Genomic DNA, 17,721 nt, shown 5'->3' on the forward strand with positions numbered 1-17,721 from the left:
GTGAAGTCTGTTTCATTCGGAACATTGCGTGCTCCTGGCTGACTGGCCCAGGTGAAACAGCGCAGCGGTGCCTTGTCAACTGCACTGGGAGTCCAGTTAAATGGGTCACACTGCTCCCATCCTGGTAGGACGTGAGTGGAGTCTGGCCCGCTAGCTCCAATTTTCCACGTGTGTTACTCATTATGTCAACCCGCCGCGTAAGACATCACAGCTGTAGCCGGGCACTTTTTGTTGTCTTCTCCTGTGTGCGAAGTGAAAGGACCCATACATGAGCAATTAGCCTGCACAGGCCACTGCATGTGACTGCTGGGGTGCTCATTTTTGTCACTGGGAATATTCAACATTGTTCCTGTCTACATTTTTAAACACGACTGTCAGGAAAGCAAATTAGTTAGCATAGTGGATTGAATTAGGCCTAGGCTAATAGCATATCCCCAACATGTTGGCTAGGCCTAGGCTAATAGCATATCCCCAACATGTTGCCTAGGCTAATAGCATATCCCCAACATGTTGGCTAGGCCTAGCTGACCAAGTAATAGATGGTTGTGGAAAACCCCTAACAAACAGGTTATGACTGTCGTCAGACTTCAAGCGTCTGATTGGCAACCTGCACCATCGCAAGTGAACTCCGTATTCTGACCCGTGATGATGACGCGCAGGAAGCTTTTTTTGTTGTTGCCTGGAACCACACACACCAAGCCCAGGTAATGCAGGTCAAACAAAAGCACACACCATAGTCCGTTACCCACTGACTGACTACAGTAGACTATTTGTACTACTACAGTAGGGTAGCTCCCCCTCCCGGCTCCATGGTTGAAAGGGCTCCTGCAGTGTGATGAAACGCCAGGGTAGCCCAAGTGTAACCAAATAATATTTTGGCCGCTGAGCAGATAACATGTCAGGGCTTCTCGATCTGTGAACACCTGACAGGATACAGAGGTCCCGCCTTCTACACAAATTCACAAACTCAGAGCTTGATGTGACCCATCAATTTTAAGTCAACTTGGATAAATTTTACTCTGGAAGAGGCACATTTCTTTCTAGAATGGCATGAATACTTAGGCTTTTATGGTGGACTTTTCTCCCCCATTTGAACAGACTTTTATTTTAAATGTTTTTGCTTTCAAATCTAGTCCTTTGGTCTTCAACTAACATTTTTAAAGGTTTAAGTCTAGCCTAAATGAAACGGGCATAATCGGAGAAAGATGAACTTTGAAGTACTATGCCACACGCTTTAAGGATCGGTTTTATGTATGGTTTTCAAATTCTTGAAAATCATTACCAAAACCCTCGTCTAAGATACAGAATTGAATATTTAGCATAGATATGCTAATATTCTCTTCTGAGCTGGAATGTTCCCATCCAATGCCCATGGGCTTCACATAATCAGATGTTTGAGTTGTTAATCACTGTGTCAAAGGGACCAAAATGTCTGACATTTATCAGTTAAAGTATACCATTTGGTGTTTAACAGATCTGTAGACAGTTTTTCTAGTACACTATTTGTTTTAATGCAAAAGGACTGCATTTGGACACAATTAACACCATCACATCATTGACCCATGGCAATCTTTGTCCCCCAAGCTGTCAATAGTGCTGGTTGCTCTGTCCTGTGGCCTGTGGACGGAGGGGAGCATCATGTTTTTTTTTTTTTGTCTGCTCCAGCCTTGGATTTGGTGGGAACCCTGAGGTTTTGTCTCGCCTGTGTCTGTCAGAACTCTCTCTGGATCCTTGTGGCTTTGGCTTTTCCACATGTGTGTGTGGTAGTGTGTTTTTACTTCAAGCTAATGTTTGTGTTAGTGGTGTACTCTCAGTGAGATTCTGAAGCGCGTCTCCTTGAACATAAGCCTGTGTGAAGGCTGGACTGGTGAGAACACGGCAGTGTGGACTCCATCCTTTCTCACGCTACTTCACACAAACTTGACAGCGTGCACCCGATTCTTCACCAGAAGCAAGATCAAAGCGTGCGAGGAAGGAGAAAGCAGAAGGGGTGGTCATTTTACGGGCCGTGACAGAACAGAAGGGAATCTCAGCCCTGTTCCCGTTAGTCTTCGACTGGTTCCATCTTATCAGGGGAGGTTTAAAACTCCTATGTCTGTTTTCTCCCCCTGTCTCCTCTCCAGTCATTAAGCTTTACAGCCAGAGACCACAGCTCAGAGTTAATTCAGCAGAACATTTGTTCTTTTTACCGGACTCGAGTGAGAACCCCCAGAATGTCAACAAGCCCCCCCCCCCCCCCCTTTTTAAAGATCAATTATGTAACTTCTATCAGACCGCCTCTACATACAATATATAGAGGGGAAATTAAGATTTACTCAGCGTTTTGTATTGTGCTCTGCTGAACACACACACTCACTCACACAACGGTTTATTACCGGGCCGAATCCCCCACATAGCATTTAAATGGCTGTATGTGTTGCATTATACACACAGACACACACACACACACACACACACACACACACACACACACAGACAAATGCAGCACACACTTTCTAAATTCTCACGCTAGTGCTGATGCTGGTTGCCATCTTTGTGGCGACGCCACATTGACTGCCTCTATTTTTATGCACAAAATGTAGTCTCGGAGGAGGCTCCAGCATTAATGCAGAAGGGCTTAGATTAAACCGAATGAGGAAAGTGTGAACACTGAGATGGTTAAAATGGTCACCTTCAGGCATAGTGTTTTTGCATACAGCCTATCATCAATCACACTCAAGTAGATAAAAAAAAAAAAAAAAAAAAAAGTATATTAATAATATTTAGCCTGGCAAGTCGGTTAAGATCAAATTCTTATTTACAATGATGGCCTACCGCCGTAGATGTGTCACATGTCCCACTAAAATAAACAATGTGGCCTTCCTGAAGTTCGATTTGCACACAGGCTACATTTAGGGCTGGCACAATTACCGTATAACTGCGTAACCGGCGGATATGGATGAAGACCATCACGAAATAAATAACCATAAAACAAATGTATAAAACAAGTGTGTGTGTGTGTGTGTGTGTACGAACAGCTGACTAAAGACGGGGCGGCCGGGCATTCGTGAGGTCGAGTTAGTTTCTGCTGAAATGTGGACTGTACACATTCTACAGGCTACCTAAAACCGATATGTGTAAATGTCATTAATGATGCCCTATTGAACAGGGCTCTGAAATTCCAGCAAAATGCTCCCGTGTAGCCTAATCTGTTTAGGTATTTGTATCAAGGCAATTTGAAGCTAGTTATTAATTACTAGAGGTCTCTGAGTGGAAGCAGGTAGAGTACTGCCACCATGACTACTATTACTTATGACTCTGAAGACCTTTAGTCTCTATGGAAAGATGGAAAATGAAAGATCCATTAGCCGTCAGTGAAGGAATTGGCAGCATCAGCTCTGATTGATTCATCTCGCTCCCTTGGTTTGGTGGTTTATTCTGGGCCGTGGCGACAGCCGCCGGTTAGGGGAGGGAGCCCTTATTTCGACTGTGCGCTAATCCCACAGCTGGAGCCACCAAGTTGTCGTCAGCCGCTGTCTGACCAAAAATGAAAGTAAAGACTGTCTGGAGACCTAACCACAACACAGAATGTTCTAAACGGGGCAATCTATCTGTTTCTCTGACTCTTACTCTCTCACCCCCATTTCCAGCCCCCTTTCCACTGCGTGTAGCACCCCTGGTCCACTTTCTTTACCCTTAACGTTTCCTTGATCTTCTCCTCTGTCTTGGCCTACTACGTCTTGATCTTTCTCCCACTGACTTTCTGAATGTCTCAGTGTCCATGTTAGCTCTTGGTCTTCTCTTCCATGTCACCTTTCTCCCCCCCCCCCCCCTCACTTTCCCCTGCTCTGTTTGCTCTTACTTTTCCAGAATCTCTCCCATCATCCAGCAAGCCTTGGTGTTTTTGCGAACTCACAGACGTGAGATTTCATACCTCGCTGAGTGAAGTTTTGTAGCGTGCGCCGCCCGAGGTTTTGAGGAGACAGATTTGGCTTCGAAGAAGCCAGACACTGCTGCGGTCTACGGAGGTCAAAGCCCCGTCTGTCTCCAACAGAGCACAGGCCATACCTCTAATCTGTGCTGCCTGGATGCCCCTGAGTTCAGAAGCCGACTTCAGTGCACCATATCATGAATCTCCCTCCTTGGCGGAATGATACAGAATAAGAATCTGAGCACAGCCAGGAGATGGTGTGTCTCAAATGATAGAACAAATACCAGAGGAGCAGGGGGTAAGATATAACAAACTGACATGAGTTAAGACAATGGAACTCACTTGCATTTCTCCCCATGGTGTGCTTGTGATTGCCAGGCCCCTGGACCACCACCAATAACCTGGGGCCCAGACGACTGTCTCTGTCTTTATCACCCACAGGGGGCTGAAAGGGCCAACTGTGCAAACAGGCCAATCTGGGTCCACCCCACTGGGAGGGTGTCTGGACAGACCAGTCAGAACTCACCTTCAGACCACTGCCCTCTGGATAGGCCCATTTCCATGTCACAGCCAGGATGCTTGTCTATGAGAAAAAGCCAATCAGAGTTGACTTCTTTCAACAGCATGCCCCACAGTGTCTGTGGTAGGTGGAAGGCCTGATCACCGACAACAATGAGACAGTCTATAGGGAGGATGTCAGAGACCTGGCAGTGTGGTACCAGGACAACAACCTCTCCCTCAACGTGATCAAGACAAAGGAGATGATTGTGGACTACAGGAAAATAAGTGCTGAGCACGCCCCCATTCACGTCGATGGGGCTGTAGTGGAGGAGGTCGAGAGCTTCCTTGTTGTCCACATCACCAACAAACTATCACGGTCCAAACACACCAAGACAGTCATGAAGAGGGCACGACAATGCCTATTCCCCCTCAGGAGACTGAAAAGATTTGACATGGGTCCTCAGATCCTCAAACAGTTCTACAGCTGCATTATCGAGAGCATCCTGACCGGTTGCATCACCGCCTGGTATAGCAACTGCTCGGCCTCCGACCACAAGGCGCTACAGAGGGTAGTGTGTACGGCCCAGTACATCACTTGGGCCAAGCTTTCTGCCATCCAGGACCTCGATAACTGGCAGTGTCAGAGGAAGGCCCTAAAAGTGTCAGACTCCAGCCACCCTAGTCAGGCTGTACCGGAGCGCCAAGTCTATGTCCAAATGGCTCCTGAACAGCTTCTACTCCCAAGCCATAAGACTGCTGAACAATTAATCAAATGACTACCTGGACTATTTGCCCCCCTTTTTTTTTTACTCTGCTGCTACTCACTGTTTATCTATGCATAGTCACTTTACCCCTACTGACATGTACATATTACCTCAACTAACCTGTACCTCCGCACATTGACTCGGTACCGGTACCCCCTGTATATAGCCTCTTTATTGTTACTTTTTCGATAAAAAAAATAATTTTACTTTAAATTTATTTAGAAGATATTTTCTCAACCAACAATGCAGTTGTAAGAAGAAAAAAAGAGTTAAGGGTTTGTAAGTAAGCATTTCACGGTAAGGTCTACCTACACCTGTTGTGTTCGGCGCATGTAACAACTAACATTTTGATCTGATTCTCTGGGGTAGTGGGGATTTAGACAATAAATACATGGTCGTCCTCTCACTTGGGCCGGACCTGATTTAGTCCAGGGGTCTTGCAAATGACCCTCTTAGTACCAGCTCAGAGCATGGAGGAAAAATCCTGCGCTGAGCTAGGCTTACCTAGCCGACAACCCTCCATGTTGCCTCTGATCGCTTCCAGGACCTCTCCAGGTCACTGGCTCCACTCTCTACGAAGTCACATGGTTCACAGCAGTCTTAACGTCGTTGGGATGATTAAGCGTGTGCAAATACCTCGTGTTTTTTGGTTTGTTGCTATTTTACCATTCCCTCAACACCAGAACCGCCTGGCACCGGGTGACACTCCCAGTGTTCAATCGATTTTATTCTTGGAATGCCTTTGTTACAACTATGAAACGGAAAGCATATGTGTTGGAACGCGGTAACAGTTTTTATTTATTTTTATTTACAATAACAACAACAAAAATCCCCATACCTCCAAGACGCCTGGTCAAATGATGACCTCAGTAGCCTAAACATCATGATAAGCGCCAAGTGTGCTTGGTAAATCGTGAAAAACCACACAAAAGCAATACTGGCATTTTCTAATGAATGTGTCTGTCACAACAGTCAACTTTTCAATGTTTTTCAGCCAATTGGAGCATCTTCACGCAATGGCATCGGTTGTCACATAAACAACGAAAGAGTGTTTTACTGATTTTGTTAATAAGATGTAGCGCCTACTCTCTCAATTACATTTTGTGCTGACAATTGGGCCGTAGCATTGTCACCGGCGGGTTCTATTCAAACAGTGCCGTCCCTTCCTCTCTCCTTTCTCACTGTTTTAATTTGGTGGTGGCACGGGCACCTGCTCCATGTGCACCGTTCTGGCTTCTTTTTGGGGGGGGCTTAGGCCTCGGAGGTGTAGGATCAGGCTGTGAGAATAAGGAGAAAAATCATCAGGTGTCATGGTTCATTTCTTCCCTACCGTCTGAGCGTTTACGTTGAGATTTTGTAGCAACCCTAACGCAGCATCTGCATCCATTCGTCTTGGACTTCTTGCCATTTGTAAATGACTCCCGCTCTCACTGTGTACACCGAGTAGACGGATGAAACTGCTTAGATTCGGTGGACTGATATCGGGTGCGTAACATTTTGAGGGAGACTGAATCAATAGAATGACGCGCCCTGTTCATTCACAATTTAGTGATTTACATAATTATGTGTCGTTCGCTTCCCCTCGCTCATCAACTCACCCGTTCTCCCCCTTTCTCATTCATCATACTTCATTTATTTAATCTGTTGTGAAATTATTTTCGATGTAGTTCAGGTTTGAGACCATTATCAGGGCGATTATCAGCTGGGCACGGCATCTTCAACTGTCGGGAGGAGAGGAGCAGGTCCTACTGTCGGGTAAAGGAGGGACAAAGGGAAAACCATTCACAAAATGACACTCCCTCCTAAAACTGGTTACCTTCAATTATGTTTGGGATATTAAGATTCTAACAACAATGGTGTGTTATATAGACTTATTTTAGGAAAAGTCAAGGACAGAGGGGGGCATGACTTTAAACATGGCAGAGTTATACTTTTTAAATGTTTTATTCATGAGCAGTCCAAATGACTGCTTTAGCGGTTCTAGTGTTAAGGGTCAAGCCTGGTCAAACAATTCCTACTCAAATCTTCAAATTGGTTGAGGTTTACCAAATACTTTATAGTGAATTATGAGTGCTGTTTTAGTTGCTAATAATATACGCACAAATCAAGTTATTATGGAGATCAACACAACTCCATTTCCTAACCTCAGGTCTCCAAGACTAGTATTTAGGAAGTCTGTCCCAGGGATCTATTGCTGAGTGTGGAGACTGAGCAGGGCCTGCACAGGCGTGCTTATAAACACTGGCTCGGAGTCCTCCCCGCACGAGGCGAGACCTGCGCTCATACTCGACAGTCCTCGCATAGCAGGGAAATTGGCGCAAACACGCGCTCTGTCTAACCATCTAGGGCTGATTTAATCACAGCTTGCACTGCACGGAACTCCCCGAGACGCGTCTGGTTTCTGTCTGGGCACAGTTGGCCGGCGCACCTCGGGATCCATTACACCGTCGCAGTCCAGCCCCACGACGGTCCAACCACCGTTGCATTCTGACTCGCTTTCATCTCGGTGGCGTCGACATTGACGATTGTTGATGTAAAGATGACGATTGCATATCAAGAGTTTCTTTTACTCTTCTCATCTCTTTACACACCCCCCCCCTCTCTCTCCTACACGTTAATTTACTTTTCTTCTGTCTCATTCCTGTTTTTTTAAGCCACCTCTTTTTTAGGGCTCCTCTTTAGGGCTCCCGAGTGGCGCAGTGGTCTAAGGCACTGCATCTGTGCTAGAGGCGTCACTACAGACCCTGGTTCGATTCCAGGCTGTATCACAACCGGCCGTGATTGGGAGTCCCATAGGGCTGCGCACAATTGGCCCAGTGTCGTCCAGGTTAGGGTTTGGCCGGTGTAGGCCGTCATTGTAAATAGGAATTTGTTCTTAACTGACTTGCCTAGTTAAATAAAATCATGAGTTGGTGTTGATGTCTTTAGGATCGGGAACTATTAGCCCTTAGCCCTAGCATGAGTCAATGTTAGCATCCACTTTTTAGCATCTTGCTGCTTTTGTGCTTGCTTTCTTGTTTTTTTTACAGTGTTCGAGCTCTCACAATATAACAAACGGTGTTTGTCAACACAGTGCACCATGGCATGTCCCTGTTGTAGTCCAGTGGCGACGCTCTACTCACTCTGAGAACAAGTCCATTCGCCCCCGTGCCCTCACCTACCCATCTCTGTGGCCAGACAGCCATCACTAGCAAACGGAGGCCAGCCAACCTTTTTCCTGAAGTTAAATATAGAGCCAGCAAAGAATAGGAGGAAGGGAGGGAAAAGGGGGAATTGATGGCGGGAACAGGGTGAGAAAGAGACGGAGCCCCTGGTCTCAGAGCAGTTGGCGTTCAGTACAATGCACACCTGTTTTTAAAGCTACTATTATAAACACATGACGACATAGGGCCGTTTTGAATAAAAGTAGCTGTATTGAAAGCCTCGTGTAAAGATCCTGTGTGTTCTGCTCGAGGGAAATTCAGGTTCCTCGAATAATAGGTTCTCTGGTGGTAGTCCTAAAAATACACTTTCTGTCACTACTCCTTCCGTTGTTTCCCTTAAAGACCCAGGGAAAATGGTTGGACCGCTGTGCCTTCTTACTGACCTCATACACTTGATGTTCGTTGGGTCATTATGGCCAACGACATGACTCTAGTCCCAGGTATCAGCACACCACACGCGTGTGTTATTATGGTGCTGCGCTGTGAGCGTGTTTGTCTGTGTGTTATTCCTATCATGGTTACTGTCACCCGCAGGACCAGCAGCGGTCCCGCCAGGACCACTTGTAGTTAGTGCAACAGAGCAGAAAACAGGCTTGTAATAGCTGGGGGGTTTTCGCACGCCTCTGTCTAGGTAGGAGCAGCATTGTGAGTGTTCGGGATTTGTTGTATGTGACAGACACCGGTGAATGTCTGTGCCGTTTTCATAAGGCAGCCGGCTAATGGACAGCGGAACCGTGAACTTTCATCAGTGAAACCACAGATGACAAGATGTTCTCTTTTTATCTTTTGACGCCTCCTCTTCCCTGGCCCCCCTCGCCCAATTTCTCTCTTCCCTGGCCCCTCTCGCCCAATTTCTCTCTTACCTCGGTCCTCCCCACCTACTTTCTGAAAAAAATAAAATAAAATGAGGAACCTTTTAATTGAATTACAGTTTTTGTTCGGTGTGTTTATTTTTAGAGCTAAAATACCCTGTTGCTAGGCGATGGTGTCAGAGGGAGCGAAGAAAAGAAAGGGATTGCAGCGTGGAGGGGAAAGGCGTACTCCATGTGAAAGCTGAATGACAAACAAGAACAGGCCATGAGTCAGCACTGACGCACGCTCAGTGGGCATTGCTGCTATTCGTGTGTGTGAGCACTTTGCACCCACTTTACCTTTTTCTGTACATGTGTGTTTGTTCAATTTGCTTACATGCTTTCATGTTCTCTGTTCCTGCTGGACTTTACATGTGCGTTGGCACCAGCTTCCCAGCATCTGTCCAAGTGGTACAGATGCTGAAGTGGCGCCGTTGATCTGGGCCCTGTTGTCTACGATGTGGGAATGATATGCGTATGCTTTATGGGCTGTGAAGCATCAGATAGCTATCAGAACCATTCACTGTTTAGTCATTTCAGATGAGACAATTGAAGTAGTTCAATGGTTTAGCCTATCCTATTGCTTTGAATGAGTCACGTGTCCTAGGCTTTTAACTGGGTGACTTGCAAAATCGAATCATCTACCTCCATGATTTCAACGTGTAGGCTTATCAAGAGGTTTAGTGACAATGGGCATCAGTCATTCTGGTGCAGCAGCATTTGACCTGGAATGAAGATCTATAGTGTCCTTGGCCCAACAGGTGGTTCAATGGGATAATGTTTGCATTGCGGCCTGTGTTCTTGTGTGTTTTTATCTAAGTGTTTAATCTAGTATTCTAGATATGTCCTAATGTTTTCCTATGACAACATAAATACCTCTGGTATGCACTCCGTAGGGCGTTTGTTATGTGTTGTATTGTGCCCATATGTTTCTATGAGAGATTTTCTCAGCCTGGTTGCTAGAGCACATTTAGTCCTAAGGAGGTGTGTGTGTGTGTGTGTGGTGTTATGTCTCTGCTAGTCTGCCTGGTCTTGTATTGAAGTGGTGTTGAGTCTTTAAGGACAACCTACATCGCTAAAACACATTCGCTCTCACTGTTCTCACATGTTCTGTGTCTAATGCTCGTTCTATCTTTTAGTTTGTCTTCATACTCAAGGCGGATACACGATGAACATGAAACTGATATGAAAGCACCAGGCCCAATCCCTGTACAGCTTTGATTTCAAACTCAAAACAAATTTACCCCAAAAACGAACTTCCTTTGCTTTTATACACTGATCCCAGCACAGCTCTGTAAGACTCTTTTATCCAAAGTGACTTAGTCAGTAATCTTCTTGTGACCCGCCACATGGGAATCAAACACAAAATTCGAAAATGTTTTTTTTTGGGACCCATTCTTCAACCCTTTGTCGACTCTCCACTACCCGCCTTTCCCCGTTGCCTCTGATTTTCCCCATGTTCCACCAGCCCCAGCATATGAACACTACACCTCCATCTAACCCCTTCTCTCCTTCTCCCCGTCAACAGGGTTCGCCTTCCCCGACTGGGCCTACAAGCCCGAGTCGAGCCCCGGCTCGCGACAGATTCAGCTGTGGTGCTTCATCCTGGAGCTGCTGCGGAAGGAGGAGTACAATGAAGTCATCGCCTGGCAGGGCGACTACGGAGAGTTTGTCATCAAGGACCCCGAAGAGGTGGCCCGACTGTGGGGCGCCCGCAAGTGCAAACCGCAGATGAACTACGACAAGCTGAGCAGGGCGCTTCGGTAAGAAACGGGAACAATTGTCACTCGACTTAGGGGTTCTGGGTATTGTAGGACGAAGAAGGAAGTGAATGAATCTCTCTTGCAAAATAGATTTTTATTTTAGTGTGAGAAACCTGTATAAATACAGGCTGAATGGTATTTTGTTCTTAGACCAGGAGTGGGGGAATCCGTAGTCAGGACTGCAGTGTGCTTAAACTTCTGCGTCAGCGCTAACACACCCAACTCAACTAATATCTCTCTGTTTGAAGACTGTTTTTAGCTGATTTAAGTTGGGCCGGAATAATGAGAGCTCTGGAGTGGCTCCCTCCTCGTTACTCTTTCAGTGAGAGGGGGAGGAGAACGCGCGAGCGCAGTTCATCACGACGTGTTGATCTCCGATGTACGTCAAGGTCCCTCGTTTTAATGTGACCGCTCATTTAGATAACGTTTGTCTTTTAGAAACGCACACACCGCAGAGCACGTGGGAAGAGGAGAGCTTTTATTTAGTCCTCAGTCTGTTCTCACTCCCTCACTCAATCGCACACATCTCTGGCTATCACACACACACACTTAGCAGCCAGCACTGGCCACATACTGCCTTGTCACCTTCAAGTCGTAGGTTGGTGTGGGTCAGCTAGTGCTCATCCTACCAATGACTCGTCACAGCTGCTTTCTCTGCCAGTCCTCCTCCATCCCATCTGCGCCTTGTCGGTTTGTTTCTATAGTAAACTAGTCTCCTCCACCGGTCTGACCCTAACCTCTATGGTACTTTTGTTCTGTCATAAAACTCTTTAATGAAAGTAGTTTTCCATTCTGAAGTAATTGAAAGACTGCAATGTTCTTTCCTCATTAGGGTTTAGGCTTTGATTCGGGGGCTGCTCGGGCTACGAGCTGCGTTTTTAGTGTTCAAAATGTGCTGGTTTAAAGCTGTGGCTTGCAGGCAGTAGTAACGTTAGCCCTTTGTGCTTTGTTTGAAGTGAGTTCAAATGTTCTTCAAAGCACCGTAGCCCATGTGTGAGCTTGTGTGTCCTCGCATGTTTCGCCTAGCTCTTTCTCTCTGTGTGTGTGTGCGTGTGTCAACTCCAGTAAAGTCACTCACCGTATCACACAGTGTGTGCTTGTGTTGGCGCTCGCGTGGTACTTCCTGGCCTTCCCCCCCCCCCATGTGTTCGAGTCCTCTCTTTCTGCGCCCGTGAACATTATGTTCCAGTCCAAACCTCCCGTCTCCACTTCACATCCTCTATATCAAAGCAAGCACCAGGCAGCCCTCTACTATCACTGCCATTTAGAAAGTGTGTAGGTGGGAGCCCACTCTAGTCATCATTTGTAGTCGCAGCAATCGGGAAAAGGCCCTCCATTCATCGAGTCAGCGCGGACACCGAGTGAGAGGATCAGCAATGAAAAGGCTCGAACTCGCTGCCTTTTGGTTCAGCAGCCACTGTAGTGCACTCCGTCTCTGAGGACTTCCTCCCACTCGGTGCAACAGGAGTTCGTCAAGACTGAATCAGTTTCCCTGTGTGTTTTATTTAACCGTTGTTTGTGAATGTTTGTCTCATTGAGGTAAAATGCATCTTGCAAGAGAGACGTACTATTTATTCTACAGTGTCGACTCATCACGTTTCATATTGTGGCCCGGTTGGTTACGGCCCATAATGATACCCTTAGACAAACAACTACACAGTGATGGATACTGTACGTTTTTGGGGGTTTTCTGTGTATTGCACTCAGTAATGCTGAAAAGTATGTAATTGAATGTATTTAATCCTTATTTAAACATGGAAATTGAACAAAGGGTTAGTAACCATGCAAACCTTGCCCCCCCCCCCCCCCCCCCTCAGATATTACTACAACAAGAGAATCCTCCACAAGACCAAAGGGAAGAGGTTCACCTACAAGTTCAACTTCAACAAGCTGGTGCTGGTCAACTACCCCTTCATCGACATGGGCTCTGGTCAGTACTCTGTAAAAATCCACCAGAGACTATCACTGGTACAGAGTGATCCGAGACATCAACATTGTTAGCAGTTTGAGCCCAGTATAGATGAATACGCTGTAAGTGGCCATCGTTTGGAAGTCTTAACTATTCTGAAAGCATTTCCATAAAGTCCTCATGCGTATTTACAGAGATTTTTATGTAATTTGTATGCATATGTCCAATTACAAACGTATCAAAGACTAGGCTAATACAGATCTGAGAGCTTAACCCATAGTAGCGCCATTTTGTAATGGAAACGGCTACAGCGGCTGACTGGTAATGGCGCGGGCGAACTGCTAAAACACGAGTGCATCCCCATCAGGTTTATGTAGTGTAGCGAGGATTGCATATGTGTTTATCCGCTTCATACCAAGTGTTTTCCCTTAAATCCCCTCCGGCGGTAATCACAACCACCACAGTGTAAATACGGCACACTTGAATCCTGACACCGTGAGGCGTAACTGTTGCGTGACGTTTTTATTACACTCCATATGTGATGTGGTCCGGGTTTTGACATGTGTTTTGGTATAACGGTCACACACACCCATGCCTCTCCGACGTTAACTCACTCAGCGGTTTTGGGAAAATGGAGCAACCTGACCCATGTTTGTGATGGCAAAAAATTACAACTTTCCAATATTTAATTTTGGCACGGGCGAGGATGCCAAGAATGTATTGTGTGCCACAATTTGGCATGGAAGCGTCGGAAAGTGGAATGTAACACGTGGCCAGTGTGTTTCTCGGTCTTGGTCTCTGTTTCTGTATACAGTGACTTTTCCTCTCACTCACCTGCTTCTTCTTACTTGGTTTCACTTTCAGTCACTCATCCTTCTCACCTAGTGCCTCACACTTGTTTTTCCTCTACTGTTTTCCTCATCTCTCTTTCTCTTATTTTACTCTCTGATTTACCTCACTGTTTCATTCCTACCCTCTCTAACTCACTCGTCCTCTCGTCTCTCTCCAGGTAGGGGAGTCCCCCAGAGCGCACCTCCTGTGCCGACTGGGGGCAGCCACTTCCGCTTTCCCCCCTCCACCCCGTCCGATGTGCTCTCTCCCAGTGAGGACCTGCGCAGCCCGGGCATGTTCAGCAGCGTGGCCCGCCGCCTGGGCCGCGGCTCTGTCTCCGACTGCAGCGACGGCACCTCCACCAACTCTGAGCTGGAGGAAGGTGTGGGGGGTGAAGATCGTGGCGGTGCGGGCCCTGAACGGGTGTTCCGTGGCCTCCTCCACCCCCGCCTCTCCCACGACTCGCTGTTTCGCGCCTACGGAGGCCCTGGTGGGCTAGGCCGCCCCCCACCCGGCCACAGGGTCCATGGTGACCCCATGTCCCCGTTCCCTGTGTCCCCCCTGCCGGGCCCTGGGGGCCTCCTGGGCCCCACCCTGTCTCCGGCCCTTTCCATGACCCCTGGCTCCCACCTGCCCTACACCCCGTCCCCCTCCCTCAGCCCCATGCTGGGCTCCCACTTCTCCTTCAACCCGGACGACATGAAGCGCTACCTGCAGGCCCACCACCAGAGCGTCTACAACTACCACCTCAGCCCCAGAGCCTTCTTCCACTACCCCAACATCGTGGTCCCCCAGCCTCACAGGCCCTCTGCCGCCCCTGACAAGCCCATGACAGCCCACCACCATGCCCCGCCCATGCCCCACTCCCATTCGCTGCACCACCACCAAGGGGAGGAGCAGCACCCCTCGCCCTTCAAGTTCAAGCTGCAGCCACCTCCGCTGGGGCGTAAACAGAAGGACGGCTCCGCCTCCTCTACCGGGGGCTCCTCCTCTAGCCTAGGCTCCTCCTACGCTGCCTCAGGGCTGCTCTCTAACTCCTCCTCAGTGGGCCCAAAAATCAAGGTGAGCCAGTCCCTAACCAGAATCTAGATTAGCCTGACTAACCACCAGTTTGTTAATGTAAAAAGAGATGTTCTCAACAATGACTCATCTGTTGTCTTGTTGTCTAGGTGGAGCCCGTCTCCGACGTCGAGTCCGATGAGGAGGTGGAGGTGACCGACATCAGCGAGGAGGACGAGCTGCTTGATGACGGCGAGGGAGACGTCTTCATCCCCCCTCATCCCACCAACGGAACCGCCCCTACTGCCATCATTAACGGCAACCTGGGCGCCATCGTCGAGGACGACCTGGACGAGGACGTGTTCAAGACCCCCGCCGCCCCTCCCATGGGCCCTCTAACCCCCTCCCTGTTGGGCCTGAAGAGCGAGCCGGGCCAAGGCCCTCCCATCAGCCCCGGCGGCACCCTCTGCATCCCCCTGAAGCTGCGCTTCAAACGCCGCTGGAGCGAGGACCAGAAGATGGAGGCTGATGGCGAGCGCGAGGAGGCCGAGGACAAGAAAGTGCGGGCGGAGAAACAGGTGGAGCCAGCAAGGAGGGAGTCAGAGAATGGGGAGGGGCCAAGGACAAGCCTGTCCCTGAGTCTGCGCGCCCCTCCCCCTCCGGCCCAGCGCAGGGCCAGCTCCGAGTTGCAGAGAGCCACAGCCCAGCTGTCTCTGGAGAGCCACGGAGCTTGCTGAGGCAGGGATACGCACAAACCGTGGACACGCATACACACAATCACATGCCCGTACCTACATACACATTCGCTCATATAACCAAGCATGCACATAGAAACAAGTGCCTGGGCAAAATGCCTTTTTACTCCCATTTTCAACACATTAAATCCAGAACATTAACAAACAGCTCAGCATGCTGTGACTGAGACACTAAGGGATGGTCATAGACACAAATGAATACTGACACCCCCTCTAAACAAAAGACCCCCAGGGCCTAAATCTAGGATCCATCCCTTAGACCTGTACACTGCCTTTATGTGCCTCCCGTCTCGCCTCAACATCTCCTCCCAGTAACACCCATAGCTCCTTTGCCTTTCAGAGATGCATCAACACAGATGGGAAAGAATCCCCCCCCCCCCCCCCCCCCCCCTTATCTTCAACAGAATTGAAAAGAGATTACAGAAGTGCCTGTCTTCACGTACAGTGGTTTACAAAGCAGAGGAAAGCGAGGGGCCTCATACCAACTCTTGTCAACTATTCCATCACCTTTGACTGGGAAGGGAGCTCGGGAGTCATAACGAAGAGACTTCCCTGTCCAAATCTGTCTAATCACAGGGACTGACTTAGAGACTTGGGACTGAATTTGTCTGAGTCAGCGCTCTCTCTTTGATCATCGTCCCCCACCGACTTGAGCGTAGGGACAAAAAACAAAATGGCGTGCAACCAGGCCTTAATGGACAGCTCGTGTATTGGGCAGGGTCCAAAAAAGGGAGCAGCAAAAACCCTTCAAGTTGGGACCCTGCAAGTTAGGGGCCATTAATTAACATGTATGCCTACATGACTTTTGCACAATCTTATAAGGAGAGTGAATCGAGGAGATTGGTAATTTGTCCGCTTGGAATGGTGTTGAAAGATTATCTTAGAGGTCTCCTCCGTTCCCCTGGTCCGAGCTGCTGCTTTCTCCCATAAAGAGCGCCTCAAAAGAAAAAAGGACAGTATTTGGGGAGACGCGGTGGGGCATTTCCAGTGCACGGAGGGTTAGAAGTACCTTTATATACAATGTTCTTGAACTGAAACGAATAGATTTTTTTTTTGTCACTTCCCCAAAAAAGTATACCATGAAATGAATGTGAGTACCTAGGTGAGCTCATGCAAAGACTTTTAGTAACATTTTAAACTTTTTAAATTCCTTTTATTTTCTGTATTTTAAAAATACGCAGCGCATTTTTTGAACAAACAAGACAAATTGAGATTGTGCTTTTTTTAAACTGACAGGCGACTATAAATGAATTACCCTGGCCAAATAATGTACACACACACACACACACACACACTATAGACGCCTCAAGCATACTGTACTGACATTTGTTGGTGTGGGCACAGACCTTATACACTGAATGACACTTTGCCTTTTTTTATACCAAGAAACAGATTCTGAATGACTAAAACCAATACTACACATATTTTATTTGAATATATCAAATACAAATGTTATAATTCAAAAAAGTATAATTTGATATGAATCAGGAAATGCTATTTTTAATGATAACTATATTGGGCATATATATGAGGGAGGCTCTTCTCACCTTGCCTCTTTTGACAGCGGAGCTGAATTGGAAAGGGTTCATGTGCAAGAGGAATCAGAACACATTTTATATTTATAATGTAAAAAGAAGTATTCTGTTTGGGGGGGCTTGAAGATTGGTCGGTGAAAAGCGACCAGTAAATGAACAAATAATGGAGAAATGTTGCATCGTGGACACTTTAAGATTTGGGGTCACCTTTTCTGGCCATCACTAAAGAACAGACATGCTTGTCTTGTCCCCCCCGAACCCCAACTTTACGACCAGGATCTCACCCCCCCCAGCAACCCAAACTCTCTTGGAAATACAAGGACAAGGCACCTTTTGTTGTCTATTGAACCCACCGTTTGGCTGGACTTAGCCTTTGTCTTGGACCATGAACTATACTAGGAGAATGCATCAGTAACACGCCACCACTGAATATGTACATGTTTGAGGTAGACCTGGTCTGCTGAGAGGGCTGTAATGTGGGTTAACCTAGAGTAAAAGGAAGGTGACATCACTAGCGAAATGATCCCCCACCCCCGTACTAGTCTCTCTGGCTTGGAAGACTCTTAACCAAAGAAACAACTCTCGCCCATGCAGGATATGACATCACAAAACCTCAGAGAGGGACTTCCCGTAATCTGAGAAGACGCTCTGCGGGTGCCGTCTAGCCTTTGTAACTCAATAAGATCCGCCCCCCCCCCCC

The 17,721-nt window shown here is 47.5% G+C and overlaps 1 protein-coding gene across 2 annotated transcripts in view; it reads left to right on the forward strand.

The window, feature by feature from the left end:
• LOC129831255 (ETS domain-containing transcription factor ERF-like) overlaps nt 1-17,721 on the forward strand; it is a 25,418-nt gene extending 7,697 nt beyond the window's left edge. Inside the window, exons 2-5 of one of the 2 annotated variants that reach the window (XM_055894461.1) lie at nt 10,758-10,992; nt 12,810-12,922; nt 13,911-14,794; nt 14,902-17,721. In XM_055894461.1, coding sequence (XP_055750436.1) covers nt 10,758-10,992; nt 12,810-12,922; nt 13,911-14,794; nt 14,902-15,468 — 1,799 coding nt within the window. In that variant the 3' untranslated portion in view covers nt 15,469-17,721. The other variant, XM_055894462.1, reaches the window with a different exon arrangement.

Source organism: Salvelinus fontinalis, chromosome 32, assembly GCF_029448725.1.
Source record: "Salvelinus fontinalis isolate EN_2023a chromosome 32, ASM2944872v1, whole genome shotgun sequence".
NCBI classification, from domain to species: Eukaryota; Metazoa; Chordata; class Actinopteri; order Salmoniformes; family Salmonidae; genus Salvelinus; species Salvelinus fontinalis.